General features: G+C 39.1%; 1 protein-coding gene across 3 annotated transcripts in view; it reads right to left on the bottom strand.

Annotated features, from left to right (window-relative positions):
* LOC116257380 (uncharacterized) overlaps positions 1-20,492 on the bottom strand; it is a 32,620-nt gene extending 12,128 nt beyond the window's left edge. The window contains exons 1-6 of one of the 3 annotated variants that reach the window (XM_050078700.1): positions 20,290-20,492; positions 18,811-20,069; positions 13,405-13,491; positions 13,168-13,240; positions 12,943-13,052; positions 235-325 (exon numbers count right to left, since the gene is read on the bottom strand). In XM_050078700.1, coding sequence (XP_049934657.1) covers positions 235-325; positions 12,943-13,052; positions 13,168-13,240; positions 13,405-13,491; positions 18,811-20,051 — 1,602 coding nt within the window. In that variant the 5' untranslated portion in view covers positions 20,052-20,069; positions 20,290-20,492. Of the gene's footprint in view, positions 1-234; positions 326-12,942; positions 13,053-13,167; positions 13,241-13,404; positions 13,492-18,810 lie in introns of all 3 variants that reach the window. The other 2 variants (XM_050078701.1, XM_031634069.2) reach the window with 2 other exon arrangements.
* Positions 20,493-24,414: the final 3,922 nt, after the last annotated feature.

The following is a 24,414-nucleotide window of genomic DNA, read 5'->3' as shown; positions in this document are numbered from 1 at the left end:
AATAGGAATAATGATAGCATCACTTCCTCTCACAGACATACACAGAAAACAGAAGTTCAACTTCCTTTGTTCGAAGACTTCTTTCTCCTTTTCATCCTTTACAAACGTGTGGGATTGCAGGGTGTGTGTTGTGCACGTGCAAGTGCACTTGTGTGATCATCAATGTCGACCATGAATAATAAGAAACACAAAGCCAAATGCAAAATGTCATCATATTCAACACATGCTAAGTACCTGAGGCACTGCACAGTCAGCATGGCTTGGATCCCAAAGAACGGTACAAAAGCATTCCCAGTCACTTGTTTGTACTTCAAAAAGTGGAGCCCTTTCATTGAATGAAACAACGTCAGACAAGCTAGCTTTCCCAAGTCAAAGAAGCACACTCTCCAGGTTTCTATTGATAATTCTAAACATTCAAAGTGTGACAATGAACTGGTGCCACAAATCACTAATTCAAGAGGAGATGTTCTAACTGCTAAGAAACAAGGATAACAAACTTCTTGAGACTTAAAAGATTCAAGTCCTTCCACTGCCATAGTGAAAAGATAAACACAAATTGCGAAATATTTGTTAGATCATATTTATCAAAACCACAAAACCTGGACACAAAAATCCTGAGTTCCAAAAGTAATGAGAAAAAGCTGCCCAAGTTGCAGGGGAAAACTGATGATGCATACTGACAGGAAATACCAGTAGGTCAGCCACCATTTTATAATATATAGAAATTATAGTCACTAATATCTACATAATGTTGAAAATATCCCAAAATATCATCAGTTTGACGTCAGCCAGTAATACTAGCAATAATTTCTTAAAATACTGAAATAATACATGTCCTAATAATGCTACAATATCATCACGATGATGTCATGAAATATCATGCAGCTTTTATGAAAAATATTCCTTTTGTTATCTCTTTTCTATCTTAAAACACTATGTTCTATCATATTTTTTCTCTTTGAAAGAACGTTTATTTTGTGGATTTTCTTATGATTTATTTTTTCATTTTTGAGAACTTCAAGATTCTCCAAGAAGATGTGTTCCAGGAAAAGCTCCAAATCCCCCAAGGAAACATTGCTGTGGATTTGGTGACCATGTCAGAAAGTGCGAACGTGAGAAAACAAAGCAATGTGATTTATGTTTCACATGAGAATGTGTTAGTTGTTACCGGTTCCCGCGATAGAAATCGGATAGCACACGATAAAACACACGCACCTCCTAACCCCTGTTAGGCCAATAAGCCTCTCAATGAGATGTTAATCTCATAAAACTTTTCGTAACCCTAATCTTAGGGTAACAGTGTATATATAAGTAACACATATGGATCCATAGGGGATCCGACCCATTATTACAGAACCTATTCTAAGGACTCCCCTGTATAACAGAAAGTTTGTCTGCCTACGACTAACAATGGCCCCTCCTTGAAGCACACCTTGTCCTCAAGGTGTGAACTAGAAAACGTTGCAGCAGATGGGAAGAATCCTCCCAAATTGGAGTGGGGGCATTCTCGCCTTGCCACTCAGTGAGCCAGTGCACTCTTGGTTGTCCTTTGATCCTTCTGGTATACTTGTGCAGTACTCGGAATGGCTGCAATTGTTGTGGTGTTTCTCTAGGCAATGAAACAGGTCGTTAGATTCTGCTGGAGGTGGCTGACCAGGTTTTAGGCAAGAAACATGAAACACTGGGTGGATACCAAACCGTTCAGGCAGAGCTAGTTTATACGCAAGCCTTCCTATTCTTTACAGCACCTTGAATGGGCCATCATACTTGGCTGAGAGTTTATGTCTTTATGAACTCCTGCTGACTTGCATGTCACTTTACCCGCTTGAAACTTCTTTAGGTAGACCCAATCTCCCACCTTGTATTCTATGTCCCTGCGACTGCAGCCAAGCGGCCCTTGATGACTTCTAAAACCTTATGTCTGCTGATTAGTTGAATGTCAACTTCACTTACATGCTCTCCTCTAGGATCGAATCGTTTTAAATTTGGCAGAGGTCTGCCATAGACAAACTCAAAAGGAGATATGCCCAAGGACGAGGGGGTGGCAGTGTTATATGCAAATTCGGCCTGTAGAAACACGAAATATAGGGAAAAAAGAATACGATGAACACGATGTAACGTGGAAAAACCCTCAACACGAGGGAAAAAACCACGGATGAGGAGGAACTGGTGCCCACTAGCAGCCAGACTCTCTCTCTCTTAAGATTTCATTAACTCTCACAAAATTAGGGTTACAATCTTTAAATAAGGCCCAACAAGGGCTACACGATGGATCGGGTATGGATCCAGACCCGGTCCCGAGACCCATCTAATATGTTCAACACTCCCCCTCAAGTTGGGCATACATATCACATGCCCAACTTGGATACATTTCTCTCGAACGAAGTCAAAGATAGAGCTTTCGTCAGAACATCAGATGTTTGGTCTTCAGATCTCAGGTAAGGAAGTCCAAGTTCTTTAGCATCAATTCTCTCTCGAATGAAATGCCGGTCAATCTCAACATGCTTTGTTCTGTCATGAAGCACAGAGTTGTTGGCCAAGTTGATTGCAGACTTGTTATCGCAATACATCTTCATTGGTTCTTCAACCTTTATACCAATAACAGTCAACAATACTTTTAGCAACAAAAGCTCTAAAACTCCCATAGCCACTGCTCTGTATTCAGCTTCAACACTGGAACGAGAACAAACATCTTGCCTTTTACTTCTCCACACTATGAGATTCCCTCCCAAATAAATACAATAGCCAGAGGTGGACCTCCTAGTGTCAATACAGCCTGCCCAGTCTGCATCTAAATAACCTTCAATTCCAAGAGTGTCTTGCTTGACATACAAAAGACCTTTGTCAGGATTTCTCTTCAAGTAGCACAAGATCCTGTCAACAGCCTTCAAGTGGGCATTCGTGGGAGCATGCATGAACTGACTCATCACATTCACAGCAAAGGTAATATCAGGTCTAGTGAGAGTAAGATAAATCAACTTCCCTACAAGACATTGATATCTTCTTTTGGCCTCTTCATAGAGAGGCTCCCCGTCTCTAAGACTTAGCTTATGGCCAGCATCTAGAGGAGTAGAAGCTGGTCTACACCCCAGTTTCCCGGTCTCCTTTAACAAATCTAAAGTATACTTCCGTTGATTTAGCACAAGGCTAGTCTCAGACCTAGCAATTTCAATGCCAAGGAAATATTTCAACTTACCAAGGTCCTTGAGATCAAACTTGATCGCCAACAGTTTCTTTAACTTAATTATTTCATCTTCATCATCACCTGTGAGAATCATATCATCAACATATACCAACAAAATAGTAACATTTTGCTCATTTCTCTTCACAAAGAGTGTATGATCTCCATTCCCTTGATGGTATCCACATTGTCTCATGACAAGTCTAAGTCGTTCAAACCATGCTCGAGGGGACTGCTTGAGCCCATATAAAGCTTTCCTTAGCTTGCAACATTTTCCAGGTTCCTCATATCCTGGAGGCATACTCATATATACTTCCTCTTCAAGGTCTCCATTGAGAAATGCGTTCTTGACATCAAGTTGGAACATCTTCCACTCTTTCATGACAGCTAAGGAGATAATGACTCTGACAGTCTTCATCTTCGCAACAGGAGCAAAGGTCTCCAAATAACCAATCCCATATTTCTGACTAAACCCCTTGGCCACAAGACGAGCTTTGTATCTTTCAACACTTCCATCTGGTTTGTACTTGATGGTGTAGACCCATTTAGATCCAACCAAGTGAACCGCCTCAGGAATCTTTATAACTTCCCATGTCATGTTTCTTCTCAGGGCTTCCATCTCTTCTTGCATTGCATAAGTCCACTTGGGATCACTTTGAGCCTCAGCGACATTCCTGGGAATCATAGCCAAAGAAAGAGAAGATACAAAACATTTGTAGTCCTTGCTCAGTCTAGAATATGAAACAAAGTTACCAATAGGATGTTGAGTACATGACCTGACACCCTTTCGCAGGGCGATGGGAAGCTCTTCACTTGCAATAACAGTCTGAATCTCTTCTTCAACAGGTTGCTTCTGAGCACAACTTGGGTCATCCAGGGAAGGACTAACTGGATTGGGAGTAGAATTCTTACCACCTGTCATCTCATCAGTACATACTCTTCGCCTAGAGTAAACTTGCCCAAACAGACGATTGCATTCCTCTCCTGCCCCAGTAGAACACTCTCCATTTTTCTCCTGTTCAAACACCTCAATAGAAGGACCAACGGATTCACCAACGGATTCACGCCTGTAGTCCAAAAAAGTTGTAAACAGAATTTCCTGACTCGAAGAATACTCTTCCTTTGACATAGAATTCTCCCCCTGAAGAGGATTCTCACCAAAATAGGAAGCATGTTCAAGGAATGTGACATCTTTGGTAACATAGGCACGACCAGTGGAAGGGTCCAGACACTTATACCCTTTTTGAGTGGGAGAATAACCTAGAAATATGCCCTTAATAGACCTTGGATCAAGTTTTTTAATGTGAGGACTATGATTGTGAATAAAGCAAACACAACCAAAAACTCTTGGTGGAAGAGAGAAAGGTTCACGACTCCCCGGTAACATAGAGTGAGGCGTCTGCCCATTCAACACACGACTAGGCAAACGGTTTATAAGATACGCACTGGTCAACACAGCATCCCCCCATTACCTTTTTGGAACATGACGTTGAAAAGAAGAGCCCGAGTCATATTCATTATCTGACGATTCTTTCGTTCAGCAACTCCATTTTGAGGAGGAGTATAACTACAGGAAGTCTCATGAACAATTCCCTTTTTTCGAAAGAAGCTATCAACAGACTGACACATATACTCACGAGCATTGTCAGATCGAAAGGTCTTAACAGATGCTGCATATTAAGTTTCCACATAAGCGATGAAAGTCTCGATGAAAGTCTCGATGACAGTAGGAACTTCACTACGGTCTTTCAACAAGTAGACAATAGTGTTACGAGAACAATCATCTATAAAGGTGATAAAATACTGAAAACCATGATAAGAAGGAATTCCTGCAGGCCACCACGCATCAGAATGAATCATGGAAAATACCTCATTAGACCGATGGCTAGACAAAGGGTATGAAGCCCTAACATGTTTGGCCAGGTGACAGACATCACAGGACACCATAGTCATATTTAACCTGGAACATAAATCAGGAAATAGCTGTCTAAGAAGACCAAAAGGTAGGTGTCCAAGTCGCTCATGCCAACGTAGAATCAACTGCAGGGAGTCCTCTCTGTTCTTCGTTGCTTGACTGACTGCCGTCATGAGAGCCTGAGCAGTACGCATAGGTAAACGATATAGCCCGTCAGAAGTCAGACCAATCCCAATCCTCTTCCATGTCACCAAGTCCTGCATAACACAGCGATCAGCAGAAAAGATAAGTTCGTAATTCAACTCTTTCGTGATTTGGCTAACCGACAAGAGGTTCAAGGGAAGATGGGGAACATGTAGAGCATTGTGGACTAAGAACTTGTTCAAAAGTGGGAGACTCTCTTTCCCAGCCACAAAGATAGATGAACCATCAGCAAGAAAAACACGTTCCTTTCCTGACGAAAGTTTATACCCATGAAAGACCTTAGGATCGTCGGTCATGTGGTGAGTAGCGCCACTGCCGATGATCCACTCTCCCATACGAGAATCTGCCATCACTTCGATAGAACAATGAAATTTCTTCTGGAACGAAGAAAAAAAAAATGCACCGACGCCCAAATCAAAGCTAATAAAAGAGAGGGCCGACGCTAGGGTTCCATGGCGGCAAAGGGACGACGGCGGCAGATAGGGACGCTAGGGTTTCACGTCGAAGGCAAAACCAACAACAAAGAGAGGGGCGACGCTAGGATTTCACTGCGAAGGCGTCGGTGGCGGCAGAAGCAGCGGCGATGGCGGTGACGGCAGCATCAGCAGCAGCAGTGAGTGATAGAGAAATTAGGGTTGGAACTTCACAACCCCAAAAAATTTCCCAAACTCGTCGGCTCTGATACCATGTAGAAACACGAAATATAGGGAAAAAAGAATACGATGAACACGATGTAACGTGTAAAAACCCTCAACACGAGGGAAAAAACCACGGATGAGGAGGAACTGGTGCCCACTAGCAGCCACTCTCTCTCTTAAGATTTCATTAACTCTCGAAAAATTAGGGTTACAATCTTTAAATAAGGCCCAACAAGGGCTACACGATGGATCGGGTATGGATCCAGACCCGGTCCCGAGACCCATCTAATATGTTTCAACACGGCCCATGACAAAAACTCTGTCTAGTTATGGGGTTGTCGTTTTGCAGAACATCTCAAGTAAGTCTCCAATATTCTGTTAATCACCTCTGTTTGCCCATCCGTCTATGGGTGATAGGCAGTGCTCATGCATAACTGGGTGCCCTGCAATGAGAAGTAAAAAATGGCTTAAAAACAATAGATCACGATCACTGGTAATGGTTCTTGGCATGCCGTGTAGTTTTCCCACATTCTCTTGAAAAGCTTTTGCCACATCCCTCGCATTGTAAGGGTGAGATAAGGGAATGAAGTGCCCGTATTTGGAAAGTCTGTCCACTAGTACAAGTATGACAGATTTCCCTCTTGACTTGGGGAAGGCCTCTATGAAGATTAGAGAGATGTCGTCAAAGATTTGTACTGGAATTGGTAAGTGCTGCAACAGTCCAGCTGATCGAAGTGTTTCATACTTCTGCCACTGACAAATGTCACATGCTTGGACATAGTCGCGAGTTTGTTCTTTCATCTCTGACCATATGAATAGACGTTTAAGTCGTAGGTAAGTCCCTTCTACCCCTGGGAGGCCTGCATCTAAGGCATCATGATGGAGTTGCAGCAGCTCCTTGATCACGCTGGAATCTGCCGGAACAAATATTCGCCCGTGGAGGTACAGGAAGGGGTCACGCCAGCTGTATTGTTTGGCCTTAGGGGAGCCCTGCAATATATGTTGTTTCAGTTGTTGAATGACAACTGAGTCCATGTGTATTGCTTCTAGTCGAGCCCATAAATCAGCCACTGGTTGGGTTAACATGTGGAATTGAGCAGCTGGGGCGTCTTCCACGTTTCCAAATTTGCGAGATAGACCATCAGCCACTAGATTTTGGGTCCCTTATAATGTATGTCAAAGTCATACCCGACTAGTTTCATTATCCATTTCTGTTGTACTTCAGTATGAATCTTCTGCTGCATACAAAAGCTTGAGGCTATGATGGTCAGTGAACACGTGAAACTTCTTTCCAATCAAATAATAGTGTGATTTTTGGATTGCCAAGACTACAGCGATTAGTTCCCTTTCGTATGCAGATTTGCCCTTAAAGTTTTTGCCCATAGCCTTGCTGAAGTAGGCAAGGGGGTGATGTTTTTGGCTGAGGACTGCGCCTATTCCCACCTCTGACGCATCAGTTTCTACTGAAAATGTGTGGGAGAAATCTGGCAGGGGCAATGTGGGGGCTGTGGTCACTACTTCTTTTAGACAACAAAAGGTTGTACTTCCTTCTTCTTCCCACTAGAAGCATCCCTTCTTGAGTATGGCTGTTAAGGGGGCTGAAATGGTCCCAAAACCCCTTACAAAGCGGCGGTAATACCCCAAGAATCCTCGTAGCTCTCTTTCAGTTTTTTGGTTGCTCTCATTCTTCTATGGCTGACACCTTGTCCTTCTCCATTTGCACCCCTTGCTCAGAAATCGTGTGGCCTAAATAGGTCACTTGAGTATCAAACAAACATTTTGAAGCCTTGGCGTATAGCTAATGTGCTGCTAGCATTTTGAGTATCATCGTTAGATGTTCCACATGTTGCTTTTGATCAGAGCTGTATACTAATATGTCGTCAACAAAAAAAAAAAAAACAAGAACAAACCTTCTGAGATAAGGCTTGAAAATCTCGTTCATAGTGGCTGGCGCATTGGTTAAGCCGAAGGGCATAACCATAAATTCATAGTGGCCCTCATGAGTTTGAAAACCTGTTTTATGGATGTCATGTGCCATCTTGATTTGCTGATATCCTGCTTGTAAATCCAACTTCGAAAATACTCTAGTGCCATAGAGTTCAACCAGCAACTCCTCAATCATGGGAATGGGATAGCGGTTCTTCACTGTACGAGCATTTAGGGCCTTATAATCCACACAAAATCTCCATGAGCCATCCTTTTTTCAACTAAGAGTGCTGGGGACGAGTAGGGATTGCGACTAGGCTGTATGGTTCCCTCCCTTAGCATCTCCTAAACAAGCTTTCCAATCTCGTTTTTTTTTTTTTGTTGTGGCGATATCGATAAGGTCGCAGATTGACTGGTCGGACGTTGGGCTCTAACTCATTCTGATGGTCGAAGTTTCAGGCAGGAGGTAGACCAGCTGGTTTGTTGAAGACCTGCCTGTTTTCTCTAAGGACTGCTTGTAGAGATATTCAGGCTGTTGCACGAAATTTGCTTTTGGATTTGATTTCAGAACATGAGATAGAAACAGAAAGTGCAAGGTGCCCTGTTTCTCCCTTGGCTTTCCATCCTCCTTGATTTCAGCTCTGTGCTCACTGTCACTTAGGCCTGTTAGAATATTACGTTCCCCTTCTTTCCCTTAGAACGTCATCTTCATCTCTTCAAAATCCCATTCAACCTTCCCCAACTGTCTCAGCCATTGGATACCTAATACAAGATCAGCACCTCCCATAGCTAAAGGGTACAATTCCAGCTCAAACTTCTGCACCTGTAAATCATTCGTTTCTTTGGGACAGCGTCCTCTACATAGTAAGAAATTTCTGTCTCCGACTACAACCTTGAATTCAGGTTGTTTTTCAATGTGACAGCCACATGATTGGGCAGTTTTCTCACAAATGAAAGTGTGTCCCGTGTCCACTAAGATATTAACTCTTAGTTCCTTCAGTCGTCCCTGCACTCTCATCACCTGTGGTACATTGTGCCCCACCAACGCGTGGAGCGATATTTTAGGAGCAGGGTCCTCCTCTCCTTGTTCTATATTTTCTTCTTCTTCCTGCAACACCGCCTTCCCTTATGCATCTGTTTCATCTACCAGATACATGTGCAGCTTTTTGCCTAAGTCACATGGGTACTTCAGTAAGGTCCACGTACCCGTATCGCTGTACCCGTACCTAAAATGAGTACTTTGACACTTGGGTACCTATAGATCCAAACTACTTAATTTTACTTTGATTTAATTTTTTTCACCTTATTTTTTATTCTATTCTTTGGATGTGAAAATTCGATTGATGTTCATATTTGACTAGAGGGCTGTTTGGTTGTCTATATGTTTAAAGTTTTTCATAGGTTTCTTAAACACACTACTGCAAGAGCCATTGATATATATTTTCTATGTTATTTATTTGTTTATGTTGACGTACATTCTTTATTTTGATACATATTTTCTAAGTATTTGTTATTGTTTATATATATACGGCCGTACCCCCGCACCCAAGTTTTTTGAAAATGGTCAATACCCGCACCGGCACCCGTACCCGTACCTATGTGACATAGCTTTTTGCACACATGCTCGGGTGACCACCTCTCCTCACACTGAAAACACAGCCCTCTTTGACGTCTTTTCTTGATCTGGTCTGGGCTTAGCCTCTTCACCAGAACGGATTTGCCTTCATCCTTTTTGGGGAGGGAGATGAGTGTGTCCCACCCTCAGATGGTGCCGAACCCATCTTCCATGGTGCCTGCTTGGGTCCTTTCGATTCTCTTATTGAGATGCTTATCCTGCGACATTTCTCTTCTGCGGTTCTAGCCATTTCCAACGCATCCAGTAACATCTGAGGACGTGCTGCTTGGACTTTTATTTTGATATCATCTTTCAGACCGCCTATGAATGTGCTGACCATCGCCTCCACTAGCCATCCCCTAACCATGTTACTTAGCTCCTCAAATTCTGTTTGATATTCCACCACAGTACCTCGTTGTCTAATTTTTGAGAGTTCCACATTAAAATCAAGATACGCAGAAGGCCCAAATCTGATGGTAATGGCTTCCACGAATTGGTTCAAGTTGGTTTTTCCTTGCTGAGTGATGATGCAATGGTACCAGCGTATGGCTGGGCCTTCAAGATGGACTGTGGCATGCCCAACACGCTGCTCCATGGTTCCTTGACAATCAAAGTATTGTTCTACCCTAAAAATCCAGCCGAGGGGATCCTTGCCTGAAAATTTAGGGAAGTCCATTTTCGGTGGTCGGGGTAGACCTCCGTTCTCCCCACTACATCAAAAGGATTCACACGAAGGTTGGGCGTGTGGGTTCATGCCTGGTTCGTGGGGAGGAGCAGGAATGTTTTGATGCGAGCTACTGGCATAAAACTTGTGAAGAACCTCACGCAACATCCCAGACATCTCCGCCATCCTCATCTGCATCCTCTCATCCACGTCTATCAGTCTCTGCCCTAGGTTGCTGTAATTTTTCTCAACCCCATCCAGACGTCCCACCAACATTTGTCGATCGACGTCCACCTGTTTCTCATGTTCTCCAGTGCAGCGAGAGCTTCCTTGCTCGCCATGGTGGCTCTAATACCAGATATTAGTTGTTATTGGTTCCTGCGATAGAAATCAAATAGCACACGATAAAACACACGCACCCTCCTAACCCCTGTTAGGCCAATAAGCCTCTCAACGAGAAGTTAATCTCATAAAACTTTTCATAACCCTAATCTTAGGGTAACAGTGTATATATAAATAACGGATATGGGTCCATAGGGTATCTGACCCATTATTACAGAACCTATTCTAAGGACTCCCCTGTATAACAGAAAGTCTGCTCTCCCTACGACTAATAGAATTTTTCCTCCGCGAAAGAGTACATCTGCACTCTGAAGGGCAATCAGAAAGTTGCCACATAACCGGTATGCTTTCACTGGTGAACATTTTCACCTAAAGTGTTAAGTGACTAGTTATAAACTTAGAAAAAAAAAAGAAAAAATAATGGGAATATCATTTTTTTGGTGTTTTTTCTGTTTTTTTTAGAAAAAATCTTTTAACAAATAACTATTTTGGATTTTGAACTATGCTTTTGCAAGAAAATTAATAAAGAACTCAAATTTTCATGATTTTTTCTATTACTTTCATTATATTATTATGTTTTGAGTTCCCAAGATTTTTCCAATAAAAACAAACTTCCTGTTTAGCACTTGAGAAAAATCTTGCCAAAAAGCCCTAGAGGCTAGAACGAGATTTGTAATAATGGTCTTGCTCTCCTCTTCATATGCTTGAAGGCCTTCTAAACATGATAAGATCATGCTGTTTTCTGGTAACGTTATCATACGATTTTTCTATTATTTCTTAATTTTGAAATCTTCACTAAGTTATTACATCTTCTTTCATCATGGTCACTAACATCTGCAAAAACACCATAATATTGCCAATTCTGAAGCTCGCCAATGATAATTCGAAATTCTTACAATAATATATATATATATAGACCGTTTGCCAGATGGTTAAAATTTTAAAAAAAATGACATGTCCATGCCACAAAAAACTACAACGTCATTTACACATTTGTTTATTAAAATTTAAAATTTCCTTACAATTTACATTTACTTATATGAATAACTTGTAACTACATTTTCAAATTGTATTCCCATTCACTACATGTATTTCAGATTTACCTAACGATGGTAAAATTCAATGATTATTCCTCCCCTACAGTAAATAGAGTATCTTAAAGATGGTAAAAGTTCAAGGATTATCGCCCTCCACACCCACCCCCCACCCCCCAAATAAAGAAAAAAAAAAGAGCGATAGGCCAAAAGATTAATCTAATAAGATATTAATTAATAAATAGATCTTATTTTGCATAGCTACCCAAAAACTTTAAGCAACTTTAATTAATTAATGATCATCCTTTTTTTCTGTTTTCAATTGTGAATATTTTTCATTGTAGCTTGAGTGAATCAGCCTTCATTTCTCTCAATCATCTGTAATTTTATCTCAAAGCTGGGCCGTTGGACCTAACGCCTAAAAGATTGCTGAACCAAGAGATTCACACCCTAGGCTATGTCACATAGTCACTTGCAAAGAGTGTCCAATGGTGGCATGCCTAGAGATAGTAAGGTCACATGATTTTTCAAAATATATTGTCACATAGACACGTGTTTTTGGCATGCATAAAGCAAAACTGCATATTTTAAAACTGTGTCTCTCTTTTTCACTAAATATAAATTAAGATCTCTCTCTCTCTCTCTCTCTCTCGCTACAAATGGAGCAAAGAAGAGGGAGGTTTATCCCACCATTGGTTTTACATGTTGCCGTGCCTGGTACTTCGTACCTATGTCCAACACCAGCATCCATGCATTGTCCATGCAACATAGACCTGGACTATTAAACTCTTGAACTTTTAAAGATTGAAGAACTTAAGTCCAACATGCTATCCAAGCGAACAGAGCTAATGTGGGCAATCATACAGCACTAATGCACTAGACCCCATTGTCTCTTTTTCCATAAGCTAGAAAAGAGCGAACACAACTATTTCCGAAATGCACAATAACTTTACCCAAGGTTTGGAGAACTAAAGAGTCACATACTGATTTCGACTTCACAGGTGACCTAAAAAAAAGAAAGGAAGGTACCAAGCTTCCAGATTTATCTGAAATATCTACAAGGTCAAAGAAGATGCACACACATCAGAGACAATAACCACTAAAAGCACACACATACATAATAAACTCTAAAAGCAAATTGCAAGGGGGTTATGCACACATCAATACAGTGAATGCTTAATTTTATCCAGTTTGCAGGCCATCCAAATGTAAACTTAAATTTGAAAGACTAGAAGCATGAGACATTTGAAAGTTCTTGCTTGGACCCACTTCATAGGTAATAAAAACAATATTTCGAATATGATCTATGATTGCCCATAAAAAGATCTAATCATCAGATACATGTAAATATGTTCATCTTCCAGCTAGAATGGCTTTCAGCTCAATTGAAATCAAAATTATGCATAAGTCTAACTATACACACCTACGCCACTTTCCACATATAACACCACGCTTTCCTTGACCAGACTCATCAGAGATCACATGTTGACACTGAAGCCAATTCCCTATTGATGTATCGCTATTGCACTTTTTCTACAACACAAAGCCCCAAAAACCATCAGTTGCTATAAAAGCTAATAATACAGCAAGGTCCAGAAAGAAACATCCTGGCAACCCAGAGAACAAATGGGCGAAGGTCACAACTTACAATTTTATGCTCTTCATGCAGTGCTTCTAAAGGTGTTCCATGGAATGGATTATCAGTACCACTGGAAGTATTGCTAAAGAGTAGCAAAATTAGTTACTTCAAAAAAATTATTATACATAGCCAGTAGCATGCTGAGTTTCAAACATTAAGTGAAAGTTGAGCATCAAAAATACAGAAAGGCAGTAAAATAACCAAAACTCCAGTAGCAGAATAGAAGGATTCACAGCAAATATTTACATGGCAAGTGCAGAAAGCCAGAAACCGTAAGGGACTTGAAACTGTGCAATACAGCGAACACCAACAGTGACAAGCTGATTTAAGCATCTCCAAAATAAGAGGCAGCATGACATAAAAAATGCCAAAAGTTGATCAGCCACAACAAGTACCGATCTTAAGAAAATCAAAATTCAACATGGAGAAGCTAATACTTGATATACCACTAAGGACTTATTTGGAGGAAAGAAATTAACAGGTTAAGAAAGAACAGTTAACTAGCACCATGACTGTACAGCATAATACATGGAAATGATGCAACCAACTGCATCAACTGGAAGTGTAAATTACAACAAATATGTCCTTTATCATATAAGGTTTATATAAAATATAATTTAGTAGAAACAAAAACCTGAGATATCCCTGTGGTATGCAGTAATTCAACTGCCATTACATTTGGATAAAGGGCCCATGTAATATTCTCAAACAAAGAATTTGAAAGATCCAATGACGACAAGTAGCAAGATCAAGTTACAAACTTCCCAATTTTTTAGCGTCTCCAAAAGAAAAGGTCTACCTATATTGCAGTAGCTTCAATTAGAAAGTAATCCGTATTATGGATAACCCTTGTTGAAAGTAGAATTTGAAGCTCTAGGTAGGCTTGCATATGGGATATTCGAACTTTATATAATCCAACGAAGCCCATAGGTTGTAGATGGGTTACAAAAAGCCATGTTAAAAAGGTGGTTACTTTAAAAAGGTACAAAGTGAGACTACTACCAAAGGATATTCACACGACCATAAAATAGATTGCAAACTGTTGTTCCCATTGCTACAATGACCATGGTGACAACCCTGATTGCAATAGCTTCAATTAGAAAGTAGACATTTAACCAAATAGGTATTACATATATCTTTCTAAATGGTAATTTAAATGAATATATAAAGGTTTCTCTTGGCATGAAGGTTCAACAAGGTAAGGTAATCCTTTGAAAAAAGGCTCTATGGGGGGTTCGATGGTTTGATTGGTTTGATTGGTTGAAAAGTGTCATTGCAAATTGTGGTTTATTTATGTTATATTTACACTGCTCTTTCGTGAAAAATTCAAGTACAGGTATTGTTATCTTATTATTCTGTGTTGATGATACAATAATCAATGAAGATAAGGTAGGAGTTAACAAATGCCTTTTAAAAAAAAGACAAATGGAAATCTCATAGCATTGGAATTGTATATTTTGATAAGGGTTATTTTTAATCTCAAAATAAATTTGTCTCAAATATCATTGCTAGATCTGGTTTTATGAATGAAAAAGAAGCTAAACCCCAGAAATTGTAGGTTCAAATGAAGATTGATGATGAAATAACTTTGAAAAATCTAACACAGACGATTGATTGAAGCACTCATGTACTTAAGCACATTCTCACAAATATCACTCTTGTTAAAATATTGACGAAGTTTTCTCGGGTATTTTTCAGCAAAGTTGTTCTTCTCAGGAAAATCTTGACAATTTCTGAAAGATTAAAAAAATCATAAAAAACCTTTAAAATTTTTAAAAAATAAAAAATATTAAAATCTCACGAAAATATCGCGGTAATATCTCACGATTTTAGTTTTGGCAAGATTCCTTTTGCAACTTTTTCTCATTTTTTTGTTTTATTTGATTTTCTCGTAAATATCACAAGATTTTCGAAATATCACAATATCTGTGACATGACTTAAGCATAACATAACTAGATATTGTCAGGCAGTACATGTGGCAGATCAATTTCAACATATCCTGCATTTATATGAAGCAGTACAGCTATGCAGATAATTAGATATATTAAAGGAACATGGTCAAGAGGATTAATTTTATCATTATCTTCTTTAAATATGATTGCATATACTAACTCTGGGATCAGATCAAAATAATCATCATTCCACCATCAGTTTCATATTTTCACAAGTAACCTTTTATATCATGAAGATGCAAAAAGCAACAGAAAGTTTCCCTTTCCTCCACTTAAGCAGATGTAGACAAAGGTTATAGCTGCAGTGAAGATTGTCTAGCTGAAACAATCAACTCAGGATATGAGGACTTCTACAAGAACCAACAAATCTATGTCATGACTTGTCAAAACATGAGTGGGATAAATGTTTCCAACAATCATACTTTTTACAAAAGGGCCACACATATCGAGATGAATTGTCATTATTTTAGAAAAGAATATTTGAAAAAGCATATTGATCTAGCTGACAATAACTTCAAAATTCTAGCTGGCCAACTTTTTTAAAAAAGCCTTGACCTCCTCAATGTTTCATTTTCTTATTGGCAAATTTCCAGTTGTAACACCATAAGTTTGAGGGAGAGCACTAAAAACTTTATAAGTCTCCATCAATATATGTATATAGGAAAACATGTTTTTTTGTAAAAAAAAAAATTCCCATTTTTTGTTTTCTTTTGTTTTTTTATTTTCTGCTTAGTTTCCTGTCAACGAACAGGTAGTTCCAATGGCATGAAATCCAGCATTGTTGGCCCTTGGTGGCATGTATATAAAGGGCCTTCCCCTATTGTGTGCTTTTCTAAGCATTGACTACTAATAAAGATTCAACTTTTATGATTGTGCAGCTGCACTTAGTGTGTCTCCTTGAGTGAGATTGTGCCATAGTGAACTTGTGAGTTATTTTGTTCTTTTAGTATTGTCTACGTCCAAGAGGTATGTTGTGTAGGTATTTTATAGACTTCCCCTTTTTTCTTTGACTTTCTACTCATCACCATTGTTGTAAATATGCTTTTGTGTTAAAGCAAAATTTTAACAAATGAAATAAGGGATTCTTTTCAAAGAGCACATATTTTTCACCTTCTCAAAGAGAGGACACCATATTGTCATCCTTTTAAAGCAATGGTTTAAAACCCGGTGACTTGAGACTCCAACTCGTCCATTCATGACTCGTGATCCAGTGGTCAACTCAGTGACTCAGCGGAATTTTGTCAACTTTATATTTTTCTTAAGAAAACCCACATATAACTAATTACCTAAACAGTATTCCAGTTTTTGTTACTTTATAAACTCACATAAAAGTGAAAGGGAGGGAGGGATGACAAAAATTAAAAAGAGAGAGAGAAGCCTCATAAGTATGAACAGCAGAGAGCTACATACATTAATAAGAAGAAGAGCAAAAGAGACAACTGAAATAAGCCATAATTATGAGAGAGAGAAGCTCAAAGAAAGAGAGAGAGGGAGAGGAATGGCTGAAATATGAGAGAGAGAGAAAGAGAAAGAGAGAAGCTGTAATCATGAGAAAGAGAAGCCTAAAAAAGAGAGAAAGGAACATTAAAGAGAAAGAGAGAAAGACAAAGAGAAACATTGGAAATTGCTAGAGAAATTGCTGGAAATTTCATGTTTTTAATGTTTTTTAAAATTTTACAATTGTGTTACTTAGCTTTTACAACGATGTAAATAAACCCACCAAACTTATAAAATGGAAGGCGGGATGTGCTTGCTTGACTCGTGACTCAACCAAGTCAAATGAGTCTGTGCGAAGTCGCACCGAGTTTTATGCACAAACGAGTCACTCTACTGAGTTGACCTAGTAGGGGACCAAGCCGAGCGGAGTCAATGAGCTACTCTGCAAGTTTTAAAACACTGGTTTAAAGATGTCCTGGATTGAATTTTGTTGGCATTCCATACCTGATGTGAAAGCATCATCTACTTCTTGCTTAGATCAGCTAAAAGAACGCTAGAGATTGAGAGGTGAAGCAACCTATAAAGAAAGAAGCCTTTTTGAGATAGGGGAAGGCACTTGTGACAAGAAAATTGCTTCCTCAATGCATGGAATGAAGATCGAGCCATCAACCTATAGGGTGTGTGTGTGTGAGAGAGAGAGAGAGAGAGAGAGGGAGAGAGGAAAACATGAAAAAGAGAGAGGCTGCCTTCATGTTGCAGGTTTGCTAATCACTGAAGAGAGCTTGTCCTTGCCATCATCAATCACTGGCTGCCAAAAGCATAAAGAGATGAAAAGGATGTTGTTGTGTGATGATCATGTGAGGATTGTGATGTAATTTTGTTCTTTTATGAAGCTACAAAGAAGCAGCACCTGGCTAAACCCTGCACCTCCATCACGTAAATGTGGGTGTTGGCCTGTTGGGTGCTTGTTTTGGCATGTTTTTGTTATACACAATGTTGCTTATCAAGTTGTTACACGCTTGATTTTGTGTTTCCAAGAGCTATTTTCACACAAAGGTCTCCCCATAATCCTAATGGTAACTATGCACCAAACTGATAAAATAAAGGCGTTAGATGAAACAGCCAAAGATCACAATGGAAGATCTCTTCCTAAAATCAAGCAATCTGTTGGAAGATAAAGAGAAAAAATTCAAAATTCAAGAGTTGCCTTGTTTATCTAAATCAAGATCCATGATTATTAGATCTCTGCTGTAACTCCAACTATATATGTCAATAAAGAACTCTCTCCTTGCTGTAGTGAGAAGAGAGAGAGAGTTTTCTCCTTGTTGTGAATGTAGGCTGAGTTTAGCCGAACCATGTTAACAGTCTGTGAATTCTTTTGCCTTTTACATTTGTTCCCGTATTATTTCACAAACAACAATTGAGAAAAGAAAAAACCACTAAGAATAGTCTAAGATTTCATGACTTCCCTATAGGTGGTTTGAGGCTTTGAGCAACATAGAAAAATGAGGATATTAGAGCAACTTTGTGTTGCATCTGGTAGTAGTAAACAAAATAGTTAATTGGAAACTTGCACTTAATCCAAACTCAGCATTATCAAAATATCTCATGCTAACTGACAACAGATTTTGACAGATATCGTTTCGTTACAATGATTAAGATGTTTTGCTAGAATTTATATTAATGTGAGATATCATAGACTCATCAGTCTCATCCAAATGTAAGAACCTCACCAAAAGAACAACTGAATTAACTCTTAGATTAAATGGCATTCTTCAAAAGATTTGTAATGTTGATGTTTGGAAAAAAAAAAAGAATAACATCTTTGCATATCCACCAAATAGTCCATAAACATAAGAAACACAAGTGCTACACTTCTGATGAAATAAATCAAGCCTCAATAAGGATGATGAAGGTGATGATGCTGATGGCCATAAACTATGTTAATAAGCTCATGTCACTCCTGTAAAAATCCACGTAGGTGTAATACAAACCACACAAGCATTCCCACTTTAAGTTTTGAACTAGCTACTCATAAAGATGTAATATTGCATTTCTTAGAGAATGGAGATTATGCCCTAAAAAAATTTCATATTACCAAAAGTAGCCTAATGATAGAGTTACCCAAATATGATTGAACCAAATAAAATTGGGAAGAAAGAAAAAAGCAATGAAAAAATGCACAGATGATCTTACACACTCATACAAGTAAAATGGAAAGCCACTCAAAGATAATGTATATAATTAAGACAACCAACTTACACCATAACAGGGCCACCCCATTCCAGCACTTCAGCTTGAAAAGCTTTTCCAATTCGTACTTGCGTGGTATAAGGTTCTGTGTCTCGAAGCATAAATGATATAAGGTCACTGCCCAATTTTTCTGATTCAGCTGATGCCTCAGAATCTCCAACAATAAGCTTGGAAAAAGCTTTCCTATTCTTAGATTTGCACTGACGGCAATGCCACCACTCAATTGGTATCCTTTTCATCTTAGGGTAGCAGCATGCCAAATGAAACGCTTCATCACATGAATCACAAATCAACATCTTGTCTAAACTATCTGATACCCCACAAACCTTGCATGGCTCAACATTACTTGCCTCCTCAACTACCACTTGCGCACATATCGAATGCACCTTAGAAGTCTTCGATGTTGCAGTTATCAACCCATGCTTCATTAGTGTCAAGGCGCACCAATTTTTAACACTCTTATTATCATCCATCAAGTCAATAAACTCCACTGAAGACGCACAAGCACGCTTTCCTAAAGCCAATGAGCCAAGATTCAAGTTACAATCCTCTTCATTATCTGTTTCTTGACTTCCCAAACAATCATCATCCTGAGTTGGCCCACAAACCTCCACAATTTCACCAGCTTGAGCAATGGGGTCATCCTTCACCTTGACAACTTCATTCAATGATGAAGAACTGCAATTTTCGGCCCCTAATGGGCCAATGTTCATATTATTACCATCTTCGTCATCATCCACTTCTTGCATTCCTAAACAAATGTCCTCCAAGGCAGGTCTACAGACCTCTAGTCTCGAATCGGTTTGAGCCGGAAGATCATCGTTCACCTCGACAATCTGTACTGAAGATGATGGCACATGCTTCAAGTTTGTCATCGACCCAGGACTCAGGTTGCCATCCTTTTCATTGAGAACTTCTTGCTTTCCCATGCAACCACTGTCCAGGACTGGCCTGCAAATCGCTACGGTCTCACTAGTTTGTGCACTGGTGAACGCCACAGAATTCCCAGTCGTTCTTCGCCTCTTGTAAACAAAACCAGTCATTTTCCCTGGCGATGGAACCAAAGCATTTTCCAAAGGCCTGACACTCTCCTGGACATCGACCAGGACTGTCTTATCTTTACAACCTAAACCACGCTCTAGATTTTCCATGATAAGATGATGAAGCTCACCCTCTCTTGGCCAACTACTACACAAAATTACATGGTCTGGTACATACGATGGAGGTTTTTCGGAGGACAATGCAACCATAATTAATTCGAGTTGATTCTATCGTAATGAGCCAATGGTCATAACACGGAAACCAGGAAAGTCGTTAGCCCGATTTCCAAGTGCCCACAAAAGCAGAAACAAGGTAAACCCAATATCTCTCAAGATATCCACAATTGAATCCAGAAAGTACAGCAATGATTTCTATATGCAAAGACTCTTCAAATTGATTGTTTGAAACAAAGAGAAATAGATAGATGAACTTCACAATCTGCGATACCTGAACTTTCCTGTTGCAGAACCGCACATGGTGATTCGGCGTACCTCCAAGTACAAAAAAGGATCCGGAGAAAGAATCTCACCGACTTCTCCAAGGAAAACCAAAACTGCAAACTGTTATTAATGAAGGATCTTGTTCTCCCTCTTTTCCCCTATTTTTCCTCTTCACGAACAACGCAGTGTTTGAGTCGGAGTTGTCCTCCCTTCTCCCCCTGTTTGTTTGGTTGGGCGTTTTAAAAGTGCGCGTGAGTGTACGGTGAATTTGTCTTACAATGGCTCCGGTTAACAAATTCTGTCAATTAATCTGGGAAAAAATCATGAAAAAGACATTTACTGTTCTTTTCAATCTATAGCGCAATTATTCAAAAGAACAATAATATCACGTTGGTCAACAAATTGACGACATTTTTTAGTTACATGATTGCCTCTGTCAAAGATATAATATCACGTACCGGTTTCTTATATTATTTATATGTGTGCCATAAGTGGGAACGTTTTTGAATTTTTGAATTTTTGATCAGCAAGACTGAGCAGTCCATTTTCATTTAGCAACTGGTCCATGTCCATGTCAGGTAAACCTAAAATGAGAATAAAAATTGCAATTTAACATCCAAATGAATTTGTTCTCTTCAATAAAAACATTGATTATGCATATTTTTAGGCAACAACTCAACTAGCCAAGAAATTTTTTCTCATCGACTAAGAACCTTGATGTGGAGTATAATTGCAAGTGCTCGATTACGTGTGACTTACTCTCATCTTAGATCCTCATGGCCTATGTTCCATGAATTTAAGACCAAAGTTTTACCTCTCTGATCTTAGATTGAACAAAGATTAAAATGAAGATCTAAGTGTGAAAGATTCTCCAGATGTCAAAGAGCGATTGCCAGGTGGTTGAATCAGCTTAACATGTCAAGAAGAGATCGTCGGGTGGAGGATCAGCACAACTAAGGAAAGAAATTTTAAATTTTAAAATTTTGTCATAATCCCTCGAATATTGCCTTCATTATGTTGTTACCATATTTTGTAATTGTCTCCAGTAGTTGTAACGTCATGTAAACCATATTATATAAGTTAAGGATTACTCTTGCTCATTATCACGCAAGAGGTTCTCTCATTTTCTTGAGTTATTATTTTCTTTGGCAATCTTCATTATTTCATGGTATCAAAGCATTTGGCTATTAATCATATGGCGTCATCATCGTCATCATCATCAACGCAGTGGAACGCAATTGCAACTCTCGTCTCTGTGAAGTTAAAAAAGAGATAATTGTTTGTTGTGGAAGAGTCAACTTGAATCCATTACGATATCTCAAAACCTGCTGAAGTTTGTAGAGTTGAAGCTCTGACAGAATCCATTCTAAGAGATGGCAAAGATGAACCCAACCCTGAGTTCACTATATGGAGAAAATCAGATCAATTTGTTTTAAGTTGGATTAAAGCCACAGTTTCTAAAGTTGTTCTCGGTCAAATAATTAGGACTCACTCAGTGCAAGAAGCCTAGTTTGCGTTGGAAAAATCCTATGAATCTCAGTCTCCACTGCAATCATGTTATTAAAAAAAGATCTGATGTTCATTGAGAAAAGTAACTCAGATATGGTTTCTTACTTGCAGAAAATTGATCTTTTAGCTGAGTCTCTTGATGCTATTGGCTGTCATACACCAAATAAAATTTAGTTCAAATTGTGCTCAATGGACTTCCATCGAATTATGAGAGTCTAGTCACATCCGCAGCAAAGATGCCCAGTTTTGTTGAGCTTTACGATCTTCTATTAAACCAAGAAACGTGTCTTCAACTTATGAAACATGATGTTACTGAATCGCCTATGAAGAAACAAGTCACTATAACAACCTTCAATACCATCCGAAGTCACGGACGTGGACGCAGTCGATGATTTGATCAAGGAAGAGGTGGTCATGATAGAAATCAGCATCAATCCAATAACCATCAACAAACATCTGAAAATCAGTCATCTATGAAATCCATAGAGTGTCAATATTGTGGGAGTAAGTGCCACACAGCCAAGACATGTTGGGATATTAATCCCCGTGCTTTTTCAGCCATGACATTGCAAGAATTTAGTGAGGAATATTGGTATCCAGATACAGGAGCAACAAATAATATTGTTGCTAGTGATGAACATTTGGAAAATAAGCAAACTTACTCAGGTTTGGAATCCGTAATGGTTGGAAATGGTACTTCCTACCTATTTCTCACGAAGGGGGCTGACTGGTTAATATTCAATGGACTTTTTTTATTTTGAAAAATAGTTTACATGTCCCTAAGATTGCACATAATTGATTTATGTGGGTGGGTTTACATCTGACAATAATTGCATTTTTGAATTTACTCCATCTGAATTTGTGATCAATGACCACAAGATAGGCTCAGTGCTTCTTCGAGGACTGAAAACTAGTGATGGCCTTTACCCAGTTCAAGTGCATACTAGAATTGATTTTGACATCAAGAAGGTGTGTGTGGCTTGACAAATAAAGAAAGTTCAAGGGTCATATGAAGAATGGCAACAGCGACTTGGGCATGCTAATAGGAACATAGTGTCTTTGCTTAATTCTCTCAATCATATTTCAATAAATAGCCCTATTCCAAAAAAGGTATGTGAACACTGTCTAATCGAAAAGCACATAAATTGCCTTTTCCTTTGTCTTCTTTTCATGCTGCTATAACTCTAGATCTCCTTCATGAATGTTTGGGGACCAGCCCTTGTGGAGTCTAAAGATGGTTTTAAATATTCTTTTATTGATTATTGATAGTTATTCTCGCTTTGCTTGGCTATTTCCATTGAAAAGTAAAGGAGAAGTATATCAATGTTTTGTCAATTTCAAACTTATTGTGAAAACACAATTGGGAACCACCATCAACTCTGTTCAATTGTCAAAGAGAATTTTGCAATAAAAATTCTAAGAATGAATTGGAAAATCAAGGAATTATGCACCATTTTTCATGCGCATATACAACCAAACAAAACGGGATTGTAGAAAGAAAGAATTGGCATGTTGCCGAAACTAGGTTAAGTATGCTTCATGATGCTCAACTTCACCATCGATATTGGGTTGAGGTTTTTCGAACAGCTATTTATATAATTAATCGACTGCCCACTCTCAAACTAGACAGAAGTCACTTTTCAAATGATGTTCAAGTTCCCGACTATGGATTTCTTTTGGCTTTTGGATCCAAGGGCTATCCATTATTGACGTTGAGCAATGATACCAAGTTTCAACCAAAGACCACTCCATGTATTTCTATTGGATATGGGAGTCGACACAAGGGATACATGTGTCTAAATCTCAAATCGAGTTAATTTCTTGTCATGTCATTTTTTATGAGCATTCTAGAGGCTCCAACAACACTCATGATGTCTCCTTGCAAGAGGCTGACCTACAACAATGGGTACATCAATTTCATTTTCCTACTATTAATGCAAATAATACAACAGATCCAACTCCAGGACTAGATGCAATGAAAGACTCAAATCCAGGGACCATCATTATTCCACCACTCAATAATATAGAGTGACAAACTTCTTTGAGTGTTGTTCATCCTATGGCCATCTAAACTCAGTCAAAAAATGATCCAGTGTCACAACTTCCTCCATTCGAGCCTCATAATATTGTGGATCCAGATCTTCAAGTGCCAACCACAAGTGAACAACAAAGTCAAGACACTACCACAGCTACTAGTCGGTCATCAATTCACTCGCATCAAAGGATCACCCGCTCTATGATAGGGTCTCTCAAACCCAAGACGTTTTCTGCTCAAATAAAGATAGATTCAAAACATGAACCAGTCACATTCAAGGAGGGCAGCACCACCACTCACTCGATTAAAGCTATGCAACAAGAAATACATGCGCTGCATAAGAATCAAACTTGGATTCTAGTGCCACGACAGCCAGAAAATAATATCATTGATACTAAATGGATATACAAAATTAAACGAAATGCTAATGGTTCCATTTCTAGGTACAAGGCACGGCTGGTTGCTCGAGGATTTTACAAAAAGTCGGGGTGGATGATTTGGAGACTTTCAGTCCCACTATTAAGCCCACTACCATCGAAATCATTCTCACCATTGTTATGCAACAGACACGGCCTCTTTACCAGCTCG

Source organism: Nymphaea colorata, chromosome 7, assembly GCF_008831285.2.
Source record: "Nymphaea colorata isolate Beijing-Zhang1983 chromosome 7, ASM883128v2, whole genome shotgun sequence".
Lineage (NCBI taxonomy): Eukaryota > Viridiplantae > Streptophyta > Magnoliopsida > Nymphaeales > Nymphaeaceae > Nymphaea > Nymphaea colorata.
This window is presented reverse-complemented; position numbering and strand designations above follow the sequence as displayed.